This window comes from Pelodiscus sinensis, chromosome 15 (genome assembly GCF_049634645.1).
Source record: "Pelodiscus sinensis isolate JC-2024 chromosome 15, ASM4963464v1, whole genome shotgun sequence".
Classification (NCBI taxonomy): Eukaryota; Metazoa; Chordata; order Testudines; family Trionychidae; genus Pelodiscus; species Pelodiscus sinensis.
In genome coordinates this window covers 31,372,791-31,385,796 of record NC_134725.1, presented here as the reverse complement: position 1 = coordinate 31,385,796, position 13,006 = coordinate 31,372,791, and the positions used below count along the sequence as shown (strand labels likewise).

At 45.5% G+C, this 13,006-nt stretch overlaps 1 protein-coding gene across 3 annotated transcripts; it reads left to right on the top strand.

Moving 5' to 3' along the window:
- Window positions 1-17: 17 nt before the first annotated feature.
- SNRNP35 (small nuclear ribonucleoprotein U11/U12 subunit 35) lies at window positions 18-12,253 on the top strand. 3 transcript variants are annotated; one of them, XM_075898544.1, is made up of 2 exons: window positions 18-147; window positions 1,081-12,253. In XM_075898544.1, exon 2 carries the CDS (start codon window positions 1,084-1,086, stop codon window positions 1,891-1,893), a length of 810 nt encoding a protein of 269 aa, XP_075754659.1. In that variant the 5' UTR covers window positions 18-147; window positions 1,081-1,083; the 3' UTR covers window positions 1,894-12,253. The 3 variants fall into 3 exon arrangements, with proteins under 3 accessions (XP_075754659.1, XP_075754658.1, XP_075754660.1); XM_075898543.1 differs by having other exon boundaries at window positions 37-190; XM_075898545.1 differs by lacking the exon at window positions 18-147 and adding an exon at window positions 251-754.
- The last annotated feature ends 753 nt before the right edge of the window (window positions 12,254-13,006 follow it).

The window sequence follows — 13,006 nt, the reverse complement described above, 5'->3', positions numbered from 1 at the left end:
GCCGCTCTAACTCTGCGGGGGGAGTTGCTCCTCGGAGGCGCTCTGCGCGTGGCGCGCCAATCAGCCCTTGCTACGCGTCGCCTGCCCGCAGCCGTTGGGCGGAGAAACCGTCGCTCAGCGCGCGTGGGCCGTGCGGCAGGGGAGTCAGTGAGTGGGAGGAGGGGCGGGCTCGGCACCCCGCGGTGTTCAGGTCAGTGGGCCTGGCCTGCGGGAGGGGCGGTGGGAGTCAGACTTGTATAGGGCGCTGGCTGGGGGGGGAGGCTGGGATCGGCGGTCGGGCGATCGGCGCGGGGGGTGCAAGGCCTGAGCCGAGGGGGAGGGGCGTGCTGACTAATTTCTCCTTTAAAAAAATCCGCGTCTCTGAGGAGATTTTGGGGTGGGGGGGGCTGAGCGTCCCCCGGGCTCTTGGCAGCGCGTGCGGGCAAAGCCGGGCAGGAGGGGACCGAGCTGGCTGCCGCAGGGTGTAAAGGGGAGGCGCTGCAAAGCCCAGGGAAGGGCTGATTCGGGCTCCGACGCACGTGGCCCCCGCCGAGCGGCCCGTGGGAGGCTTTGGGCCTCTTTCTAAACCCACCCCCACGGCCAGAGCGCCTGCACGACGCGCCCCTAAAAATAATAACGCGGCAGCGCTTCCTCCCACCAGGCAGCAAACGCTGCCCGCCTCCATGGGGACTAAATTGCTGCGCACAGGGGGCTGGCGCTTGGGGGAGGCTAGCTGAAAAGAGCATTCCAGTGGAGTCAGCTTTTAATTAGTCTTGTAAGGGATTTTTTGTCATTTCTGCGGAGCTCAGTGTGGCTTATTAGGAGACAGGGTGACTAGGGTTTTCTGTGCCTCTTGGGGCCTGTGGAAGAGGAGTGCAAGCAGATCAGACTGTCCTGATTTTCCCATCTATAAGATGGGGATGAGCCTGTGGTGGAGTGTTATCAGCTCATTCATGTCTGTAAAATGCTTTAATATCCTGGCATGGAAGATGCTATAGGCAAATGCTAAGTATCACCATTAACTGCATCTTCCAATGCACCTGTAGTGGGGAACATTTGTACAGTGTTAACTAGTGTGATTGATGCTTGTGTTCCCTTCAGAAAATGAACGAGTGGGCGCCCATAGCAAAGGAGTATGACCCCCTCAAAGCAGGGAGCATTGATGGCACAGATGAAGAGCCTCATGACCGTGCCATCTGGAGAGCCATGTTGGCACGGTATGTACCCAATAAGGGGGTTACAGGAGATCCCCACCTCACTCTCTTTGTAGCAAGATTGAATCTACAAACCACTGAAGAGAAGTTGCAGGAAGCCTTTTCCAGATATGGAGACATAAGGAAGACTCGTCTGGTTAGAGACTTGGTCACAGGCTTTTCCAAGGGCTATGCATTTATAGAGTACAAAGAAGAAAGGGCACTGTTGAAAGCCCATAGGGATGCCAACAGACTGGTTATTGACCAGCATGAGATATTTGTGGACTTTGAGCTGGAAAGGACCCTCAAAGGATGGATCCCTCGGAGGCTTGGAGGTGGTTTTGGTGGCAAGAAGGAATCTGGGCAGCTGCGGTTTGGAGGGCGGGACAGGCCTTTCCGAAAGCCCATCAATTTGCCAACGATGAAAAGTGACTTCTATGGAGAGGGACCAATGGAGAAAAGAGAGAGGAGCTGGTCTCGTGAGGGAGTGAAGGACTGGAGAGTGAGGGACCGAGATCCTGAAAGGAATCGAGACAAGAGATGGCTGGAAAGAGAACAATCATGGGCTTGGGGTGAAAGTGATCGGGAGAGAGAGCGAGATTCCAAAGATGAAAGGAGCAGAGGAAGAGAAAGAAAGGACAGAGAGAGAAAAGATAAGGAAAGAGACCGAAGCAGGGAGAGAGACCCTAAGAAGCAAAGAGATGACGACAAACATCGGTAGAAGGCATAGGCCCAACACCCATGAACTGTGTGGATGTTTGGGCATAGATTCTGCAGCCACACACTTCCAAAAACTACTGATCCAAACAACCCTGAACTGTGGTCAAGTTCTAATCCAGATTTAGGCCCATCTCTGCAAGGTGAGGGGTGATAAATAATAGAGGGTGGCAACCTGATATGTAGGAAGTGGTATAATGTGTTTGTACTGATTATAAAAAGGCCTCCCAAATGGTGAACAACCAACCTTGGGAGTGGGGGGGGGGTGGATGCTACGTGCGCTTTTATGTGTTAGTACATTGCCACGGCTTACAGAATGTGCAGTGGCTTAGCATTACATCTCTATGGTAACAACTGTTAATGTATGTCATTTGGCAATAAATCTGCTCAGGTGATTTCATCTTTGCCTGATTTGTGGTTTCCGGGCACTCCTGGAAGTCTGTAGTGTTAATGCAGGTGCTCAGGGTTAATGCTTTAGTTCAGTAGTCTTTAACCTGTTTACACCCAAGATCACTTTTTAAATGTCAGGGCAAGTCAAGATCTCCCCCCATCCCTTCCCTAAGACCCCACCTCTTCCTTAAGGCCCTTTCCTCTCTGTTCCCCTCTCCCATCATTTTCTGTCCCCTCCTTTAGTCACTCTTGCTGGGTTGAGACAGGAAGTGCAGGCTCTGGGGTGGGAATGAGGGATTTGATGTGTAGGAGGGGGTGAGAGGTGCATGCTCTGGGAGGGAATTTGGGTTCAGGAGGAGGTGGAGAAGGGGCTGCTGGCTCAGGGAAGAGGCTCCAGGCTGGACAGTGTTGGGGTCAGGTGGAGGGTTAGAGTACTGAGCAAGCCGCAGACTTGTGGATGTGTGAGTGCAGAGTTTGGTCTGGGGTGTAAGAAGGACTCGGCAGGGAGGGCATGGTGTATGATGGACTCAGGGCACAGATTTGTGGGAGTGTTGTGGCACTAGACTGGGGATATGGGGTGCAGGAGTTTGCGGATGTGAGGAGCTAAGGGCAGGGGGTTCAGGAGTATGAAGAGTTCAGGGTTGGGGTCTCTGTAGGGTGCAGGAGTGTTATGATGCTGCAGCCAGATGGGGGTTTGGCCCCAATTGGGGGCTTGTTGGCCAGACTTCATTTTTAAATAAAATATTATGTCCAACAGAAAATGTTTCAGCAATGTCTTATTTATGGGAGAGTTGGGAACCTGTTTTGGGCCAGGGGCCACTGACCCATGAAAAAAATCAGTTGGGGACCATACAGGTGAGATGCAAAAAAACAACCCCTTCAAATAGTGGGGAGAGTAGGTAGGACTGAGGTTCAAGGCCTCAGGCCAAATTAATCCTTCTGGGGTTCCAGGGTTAGTGGATTTTGTGGGCCCGTCTGCACTCTTAATTAGGGGCCAAAAATGAGGGATGCAGTGTGCAGGACAGGGCTGCCAGTGAGAGGGATGGGGGTGCAGAATCTGGGTGGAAAGTAGGGTACAGGAGCAATCTGGGGGTAGGTGTCTGCCCAGGAGAGAGGTGGCAGGAACACGGTGTTGGTGGGTGTCTGGCCAAGGGGCAGAAGCAGGGTACTGGATGGTGTCTGAACAGAGGGAGGGTTCTGGTGGAGGTCTGACTAGGGAGCAGTGACAGTATCCTGGTGGGGGTCTGGCATGGGGCCAGGGTGCTGGTGGAAGTCTGGCCAGGGGAGGGGGCAGGAGCAGCTTGGCCAGTACTTGGGGGTTTACAGAGATAAGGATCTCTGGGGCAGGATCTGCAAGCAGCACTGGAAGAAGTACACATGTAGCTTCTTTAAGAAATCCAGCCACTCTGGATTCTGCGCTGCCATCTTAACAGGCACCCATTTTCTGCCCTCCGCCACCTCCCCCCCACCCTTCCCCAGAGCATGGCGAAGGAAAGGAAGACAAGAAAGCATATGTGCTATTGTGGGCAGGGGAGGAGCGCGTGCTTTCTTGTCTTCCCTTCCTCCTCTGTGCTACCTTCCTTCCTGTGGCCTAGGGTGGAAGTCCTGAGGCTCTGCGCCAGATCCAGCTTCTCAGGAAGCTGAACCCCCCACCCCTCCATGCCACAGGAAGCTGGAGCTAGCTCAATTTTTGCAAGAGACTGTAGTGCCAGCATGGGCTTCTCCTTGAGGGTGGGAGGAGCAGGTGGCTGCTGGAAACACTGCCTTGCAATTGATTGGCAGTGCCCCCATAATTGACGAGTCGATCATGATCGATTGGTTAGTGATCACAGCTTTAGATAGTGGGAGCACGCTCATGGCTGCATGCAGTCGAAAGCTTATCATTCCCGACAGAGTAGAGGACTGTCAAACCCAAAATTCTCACTGTGGCATGCATTCTATTGCTTAAATCAACCTCTGTGCCAGATGACTGGTGGATAGGTCATGTGACACTGATTTTTAAAAATAATGCAATTCTGGTAATTGTAAGCTGATAAATCTGACTTTAGTACCTGGCAAACTAGCTGAAATAATAGTAAAGAACAGGATTATCAGACATACGGTTACATGATCTGTTGGAGAAGAGTCTATGCTGTCTTTCTAAAAGGAAATCATGCTTCACCAGTCTATTAGAATTCTTTGAGTGGGTGGCCGGGCATGTAAGCAGCAGCTAAACAGGGCTGCTGCATGCTTGAAACAGGAGATAAGGAGGGAATAAGCCCCTGGAAGAAGGGGGGAGGAAGTCATTCATGAAATGGCTTGGCTGGGGGAAGCCAGAGGGGAGTGGAGTTTGGAAGTGTCTGCTGGAGGAGGGGGGGCAGACAGAACCCCAGCAACCTAATCTCCTCAAAACTCTTGGGCTGGGAAGGGAGGTAAGGAGCTAATTGCATAGGGTAAGTGGAGGAAAGGAGGAAGGGTGCTGGCAGTGGGGGGAGGTTGGGGACCACTGCCCTAGAGAAACTGTATGGCTACGTCTACACTGGCAGCTTTTTGCGCAAGATCAGCTGTTCTTGCACACAAACTTGCTGTGTGTCTACACTGCACACCCGTTCTTGCACAAGTAAATTTACAGTCTAGTGTCAGAAAACGGCTTTTTCCGGAAGAGTTATTCCTTTCCCCACGAAGAATAAGCCCTCTTGCGCAAGAGCTCTGAATTTCTTGCCCAAGAAACCCCTATGGCTAAAATGGCCATCAGAGCATTCTTGCGCAAGAGAGCATCCACACTGCCATTGATGCCTTTGTGCAAAAGCACATCTCTTGTGCAAAAGCACATGGCAGTGTTTACACACTCTTGTGGAAGACTCTTTGAGCAAGAACTCTTCCGCAAAATAGTTTTTGCGCAAGAAGCTGCCAGTGTAGATGTAACCTTTTCGTTTTAGTGAATGCCTTTTACTCTCCAGTGTCAGTAAAATTGTATTAGTCAGGCTCTCCTTGCAAATATTTCTAGTTGACTGATTTGTTTAGCATCTTGAAACTGAGCTGTGTGTGGATAATATGCATTTAGGTGTGTTTACTAGCTTGAGTTGTTAGGATGATGATCTATGTACTCCAAGGGTAGTGTTAATTTTCTTTATTTGATTTCATATTAAATATCATAAGCATTGCTCCTTGTTAACTATCCCTTGTTTTAGTATATTTCCCTGCCCAAGGATAGAAAATGTTAGAGGGAACCACTGCTGTGCTAGATGGATCATTGGTCTGAACTTGGCCAGTTTTATGTTCTTCCTGTTTGTACAGTCAGGAGTGAAATGGTTAATATGTTTCAGTAGTAATTAGATTTCCAAGGTAGCAACCCATATAGATGAATGGGGGACATTCAAACTGCTTAGTGCCATTGGTTCAGATGTGCAGTAGCTTTGGACCAAAAATAGTGCAGTGGTGTCTAGACAGTGGGGCTAGCTTGATACATATAGCTAGAAATGTCCTCTTTAATATAAGAATTTGGATATTGAGCTAAGTATTAGTTTATGTATCAGTAGCATTCTGGGGCACTACTTTTAATGAGTTCAGAAAGTGGTTTGCTGATTCAGGTTGTAAATCTACTACATTCTTGCAGTGCTTATATTGCTGTATCTGCTGTTAAAGGGCCAGACAATTCTAAATTGTGCTGTAAAGAGAATTTGCAGGAACATCGTGGCATATTTCATAGAAGGATACAGTATTAACTTAATTTATAAAGAGCAGCAATAGTCTGCTGTGTTATCAGCATAAGTATCCAAAACAACTTATGCAAGTGCTGTTTCCAACCTAGAGCAAATGAACTTCCCCTACCAAAAGAACTTCCAGTAGTCTGGAAAGCTTTTTTTCTTTTCTTCAGAAGTTGAGGAAGAGAAATATGTCAGAAAATAACATATTAAAGAGTCATTATCTATATGTACGAGGCATTTAAGATATGACAATAGCATATCTTCTTGCTTTATATTTACAACTGATCTTTGAAATGAAGGAAAGTCTTAATGTTCCCACATTTTGTGTAAGGGCCTATGCATAAACATCTCTTTGCTCAATCCACATTTTGAATAGGTAGCAGCTGTATTTTTCTGTAGGTGTAGCTTCTCTCTCAAAAAAAGAAAAATATAGATCACAAAAATATAGATTATTTTAGTGTCTCCAAGTCAGGTTGTGTTTTCATAGCACTGCCTACATAAAATGCTAATTTTGGACACTGCTATCAGCATCTCCAGTGTGGATGCATTTCAAGTATCAGATACTTCTCACTCTGCCTGTGGTAATGAGCCTGCCACCCCTGATACAGATGCATGCTAGAAGAAGCTTGTGCTAGTGTGCTAAAAATAGTAGTGTAGCTGTTGCTGTTCCATTTGAGACTCAGGGCTTGTCACTCCAACTCAGACCCACTAGCTGGTATAGATTTTGCTTGAGTGCCTGAGGTGTTGCCAAGCAGCATAAGCCACCCTACTATTTTTAGTGCAGCCAAGTGAGCCCTTCAGCAGAAGTCCATCTGCCAGCGCTGGGAGACTTGGTCCCAGCTCCTAGCTGTAGAGGATACAGCGTAGCAAATCACCTAGCTATTGGAGTTGTAGTACAGAATTAATCTGAATGGTTCTGAAATAATTTATGTATTTGAGTTTGTGAGGAGTCCACACTTAAAACACAGCAACTGTGCTATTGTGATACTTCAGTGAAAATGCTGCTATTCAGATGAGTAAGCTTCTTCCATCAATGTAAATAATCCACCTCCAGTCGCTATGTTGAAGGGAGAAACCCTGCCATCAACCTAGTACTGTCTACACTGGGTGTTAGGTCATTGTAACTGCATCACTTGGAGGTGGGACTTTCCATGCTCCCAAGTGACATAGTGATACAGCAGTAAGATTATATAGAAACAAAGGCCATAGCTCCATCCAGAACTGCTAATAGATTGATGCCTGTTACCAGTTTCAGTTATGGGCCTATGTGCACGCACAATGGAAAAAAAACAACCATGGCAGGGGACTATAATATGGAGAACATTGATGATATCCTGTTGTGTGGAAAGGGCCCAAGCTTGTAGCTTTAAGTTTTGCTGTGTTCACCATCCTAACACAGTTCACTCCCATTTAGAGTACAAAACAGAACAGCATTCTAACGAGGCTACAATCATTTTTCCAACACCACTTAATTATAGATGGATTATAGTATAGATACCTTGTCCTGTATGTACAAAGAACTTTTTCAAACCCAAGAACAGTGGTATTTTAAACCAGGCTGTTGGTTCAGAAGACGCATTTGAAACCACAGTAGGGAAGAGAGTTTGATTATATCCCTAAAGCTTATTTTTTACTTACAAGTTCCATTGATGGTTCAGATCAGGCAGTGTCAGCAACACTATGAGTTTTAATATATACAGTGTGTGGATTGCTGCTACAGTTTAGGATGGTGTCCTGTCCCAGCAAGTCTACTCCATCATGCTGTTGAAAATACCAACAGCAGTAATAGGTATTACTTTTTTTTTCTTTTTTTTTTAAAGAAAGTTACTCTATGGCAAACTGGCCAATATACAGATAAATCTCACCTGTGGCAGAACTGCAGTAGCATGACTCTCTTTATAATACAGCTGAGCCCATAAAATGGATTAAACTCCATAGCCCAGGATGAACCTCTCTGGTCTGGCAATATTGCTGGACCAGAGAGTTCCAGTAGCTGGGGGTGGGAAGTCAACTAAGAATCTGGTGACAGAGGGGCCAGTGGCTGGGAGCAGAACTGGCATCCAGGAGTTCAGTTAGGAGCCTGGCCATGTTTGAGAGCAGAGCTGAGTTGGTAGGTGGGAGCCTGGCTGGGGCTGGCAGCACAGCCAAGCCAGCAGCCCAGGGGCAGGGAACCCAGTGGACAGTCAGCGGCCAGGAGCCCGGCAGCTCCATGGGAGAGCTCAGAGCCCGGCAGCTTCATGGGAGAGCTCAGAGCCCAGCAGCAGTGGCTAAAATTGACCTCTCCTCATTCAGAACTGATCAGGTATTAAGGGTGCTGGACCAGGGAGGTCTCATCCGTAACAGAAAACCAGTTCTCTCTTTGCTTCAACAGAGCAAAAAAAGGCCCCTCTCCCATTAGGGGCATAATGTGTAGCACAATTTGGGGGAATGTGATTCTCAGGAAGCATAGCTAGCTGCATCCCTACTGGTCTGGGCACTCATTCCAACAATAGCTATGTTGTACATAAATTTGCTAGTGGGTTTTTGTGACCAATGCAGCATAACAAGGGGAATAATCTGCACAATTGAGGTTTTAGAGTAGGGATATTTGTGTGTAGTCATTCACATGATTATCCTAACGACTACATTCACCACCTCTGTTAACTGCCTGTGTATCAGAGGAAGCAAGCGGATGGGGAAGGCATGAGCCAGTGCCCATGGGGAGCCAGCTTTTAAACCCTTCCCAAGTGCATGCCAGTTCATGCGGAGCTGCTCCCACCTCCCAGTGCCTCCCATAGAGGCTGCAGTGGTAGGAGGCAGGCAGGGGGGTGGTTTAAAAGCTGGGTCCCAACGAGCACTGGCTCCCACGTAGCTCCCCTCCCCCACTGCTACCTGTCATAGAGAGGCAACAGTATGGCAGAGGGCAGGGGGAACTGGAGCTGGTACATACTCCCTGAAAACCAGCTCTCTGTGCGTATGGGCTCCTGCAGAGCTGCCTCCCACAGAGACAACAGTGTGAGGCAAGAACTGGTTCTTAGGGGAGCTGACTTAAAACAGAGATGGGGGCATCAGGCAGGTGTCTCTGTAGGAACTGGTGACATGCGGAGAACTGGCCTCCTGATTATACTGGCTCCTGTCTGCCCCCTCACCTGCCCTGCTGCTTCTCTCTATCAGAAGCAGCAGCATAGGGTAGTGAGGACAGGCAGGAGACAAAAAGCATTGGAAGCTGTCTTAAGCCATCTCTCCACATGTGCCAGCTCCTGTGCAAAGCTGCCTGCCCCATTCTTTGCTGCTTCCCACAGAGCAGCATGGTGGGGAAGGAGGTGGGGGGGAAGCAGGAGCCAGTGTTCAGGAGAAGACAGCTTAAAAAACAGCTCCTTGCAAACGTCAGCTACTGTCCCCACCCCCATGTGTAAAAGTGTAACTGCTGAAAAAGTCGTCACTTATACATTTCTGAAAAACCATGTTTGATAACATTCCTATTTTAGAATCTTATCTCCAGACTTTCAACAGAATTTTGGGGCAGTCTGGAGGCAAGATTTTAGGTTGAGACTGTCTTTAACTTGCTCTGGCACTCATTAATGGATCTCAGTCACTGTGTTGTTTCACGCCTATTCCACAAGCCAAATACACAGGGAAGTATTGGAACTTAACTTCATTTACAAGTTGGGGAGCCTTCACAAAGACATGAAAAAAGACATTATCTGGCTTGCACATTACCTTCCACATCTTAATGACTTAACCAACTAAACAGTGGGTACTTAAAAAATTGCACCTACTCTATCAGCTTCTTCTTACATGAACACTCTAACTCACTATTTCCCCCCTTCCTTTCTCCCCCAACCCCTATTTATATTGAAACTGGACTTTTAATACTCCATTTATCTGAAGAAGTGGGTTGTACCTACGAAAGTCCATGATCCCATCTACATGTTTTGTTAGTCTTTAAGGTGCTACTAGACTATTCGTTTCTTAAATTTTTCCAGAACAAAAAAGTTAGCATTGCTTTGAAAACCTCTCCTATACCTGTGTTACCTGGAGCTTTCTTCAAAGTCTTTGTAGGAAAGGGAGTTATTTTCAGTACAGTAGAGGTCTACAACTACAGATAGAGAGAGATGGAGGGGGGAAAGGCCAAGGTATGAAGAAGAAAACAAATGCAATGTGTTTAGAATTCCTCAACATGAGCACTTCATTTTCTGTTAATACTGCATAACTCCGAGCAAAATGCAAGGCACATGCACCTTGTTCATCAGTATCTACATAGCTTAGGCACTATAAACAGCAAGGGGGAATATATAATCACAGTCCCTCACAGCTGCTCCAACTTCTCTATATTTATCATTTGAAGTTTCTAATTGTTTCTCTGCAACCTCTGAATTTGACAGATTATAACTGTGGTAGGATCTGCCCTGGAAATAATGTATACACTGCACACTCACTCTTTGAAAATGTCATTAACTGAAGGAAAAAATCCCCTTCTCTCCCACAAATTTTAACATAAACATTGTGTCAGAGCCATAGCCAATAGGTATTGTACATTTTATTAACGGCACACAGTTTCTTTTCTTTTTTGTTTTGTTTGTTTAAAAAAGCTTGTGGTAAACAAAATGGGTTGGGGTTTTAGTCCCAGGTGCTGGAGAGCCTCTTGGCCTTATTGGGTGTAAGAGTTGTCTTTGTGTGAGTCCATTCATTTGCCAAAAGAATCCTAGAAGTGAACGTTTTTCTGTGTTACTTGCATATATATTTTTTATCACAAGAGAAGAAACTAAACCTTCCAGAAACGAAGAAAGATAAGTTAGGACCCAGTGGTTTAGAGACACTTGAGATAACAGACAGGGTACATGGTGAAACAAAACTTGGAGCAAAATACTGTTTGTATCTGCAAAATGAAGGCAGTGACGCCTAATGGAAAATGTGTCAAATATTATTCAAGATGAAATCACCACTGTCTTCAGCTGCTTTGTTACTGAAGCTTCAAAAGAAGCTTTAAATGTTGTAACCTATGCAGTCTTAGTTTGTGTATTAGTTTAAAAAACTACAAAAGGATTAATTTTATCCCCCAAAGAAAGGAAATTAGCATGGTGCCTTTCACATAAAAACACTACAGTCAGTGTGCCCTGTAAGCTGTGCACTTGTGCAGCCACTGAGGAGAGATTCAGATGTGGCCCAGCTCATTAGCAGAGCACCAATTGCTAGGTTTTTGTTTTTGCTAGTGGTGCATATTCATACATGTCTCAGTGCATATGGACAAATTTATTTTGCACATTGATGGAAAAGAATAGAGTGACAATTGACTACAATATGCTTTTAAGCAGAAAGAGAAAAATTAGAGGGGGGGGGAGAAATAAATATAGTAAGTCTCTAATATTTTAAATAAATGTTTAAAATGCATACTTTTAATGTCTTAGGCCCATTTCTAGCACACCTAAACATGTATGCAATTGTTTGCAGTCAGTCATATTTAACACACTAAATGTATGAATCATTTAGCCACAGACAATGCATGGGTGCTCAATTAATGATGTGTGTGAACTAATAGCAAAGCCATTTTAATAAGCCTATGAACTGTAATTAACAAATGAAAAGCTGATTCTACATAAAATCAAATCAGATTTTATTAATTTTCCTTGTTCATATGGCAGAGAAGTTACCAGCTTAAGCAAAATAACAGTATGCTTCTACTGAACCATATACAGAAAGTGTTCATGCAATGTTAAAATGTCATGCATGTATGTTGGGAAATGCAAAAGTTAAGGTACCATCTTCAACGTTAACCACCATGACTATCCTTCGCTTTTTACAACACTCTTTTTTTAAGACCTTTTGTTCTTTTTATATAGTACCTAACACAGTAGGATCTATAAGTGGAATCCTTCGCTGCTACTGTAATACAAACATCATAAGACTATTTCATTAAGCAACTTCTGAAGTACAGGGTAGAAACTAGTAGGATGTGAGTGCACTCAAAGCAAGTTAACTTTGCTGAGGGGGCCTCAATGTTTGCATTTCCTAACTTTTTTATGTTTAAGTCTGTAGCCTTAGCATTATAGCGTTCATTTAATTTTCTGTGTTTTAAGAAAGTGTATGTATCAAAACTACCTTACCACTTTCACCCTGAAGCTTGTATATTCTGTATGCTCCATCTGTTTTTGGTTGATTGGTTTGGTGTTGTTTTTAAAAGGTCTGATTCAAGTCCTGTTGCCAAAAGCCCACTGCTAATTAGAGCTTTCCTCTGTGCATATTTGTTCCTGCATTTTCAAGTGTTCATAATTATCATTTTTCAAGGTTAATAAAGTACCCACTTCAGTGCGTTTTGCTGCATTTACAAGCTGAGTTTCAAGAGTTGAAGAATAGCCGTTTGAGTTACTCTCATAAATGAGTATTTTATATATAAAACTATTCTAAATCCATCTGAAGAAATTTTGGAGGAATTTAGGGTGTGTCTACACAGCAGGACTTAACTTGAAATAAGCTACACAAACTGAGTTACATCAATGACATGGCTTATTTCAAAACATTATTTCAAAAGTGGGAGCGTCTACACAGCTCTGATTTCGAAATAGAGCACTGTTCCTCTGACTTCCCTTGCTCCTTGAACAATGAGGGTTACAGGAGTCAGAGTAAGAAGTACTCCAGCATGACAGAATACCTAAGGGCAATATGCAGAAACCTGTTGGGGAACACTTTAATCTTCCTAATCACTATTTAAAAGATCTTCAAATGGCTGTCTTGTCACAAACCAACTCCACTAGCCAAATATACAAAGAAGCATTGGAATTACAGTTCATCTGCAAGTTCAATTCTCATGCTAACAGCCTCAATCGTGATGTGGGATGGTTGGGACACTATCCACCTAATATTCAATGAAGGTGCAAACAGCTCTTTGTGTAGAGTCCTGTGTTAGGAAGGTGTAGTGAGAATCACAGGTCCGATGATACAGTAAACTTCCGATAATCCGGCACCTTTAGGACCCAGGGGGTGCCGGTTTATCAGATATGCCGGACTATCAGAAGGGGGGGCTATGAGGGGTCTGGAGTGGGGTGGGAGGGGATGCTACCCCAG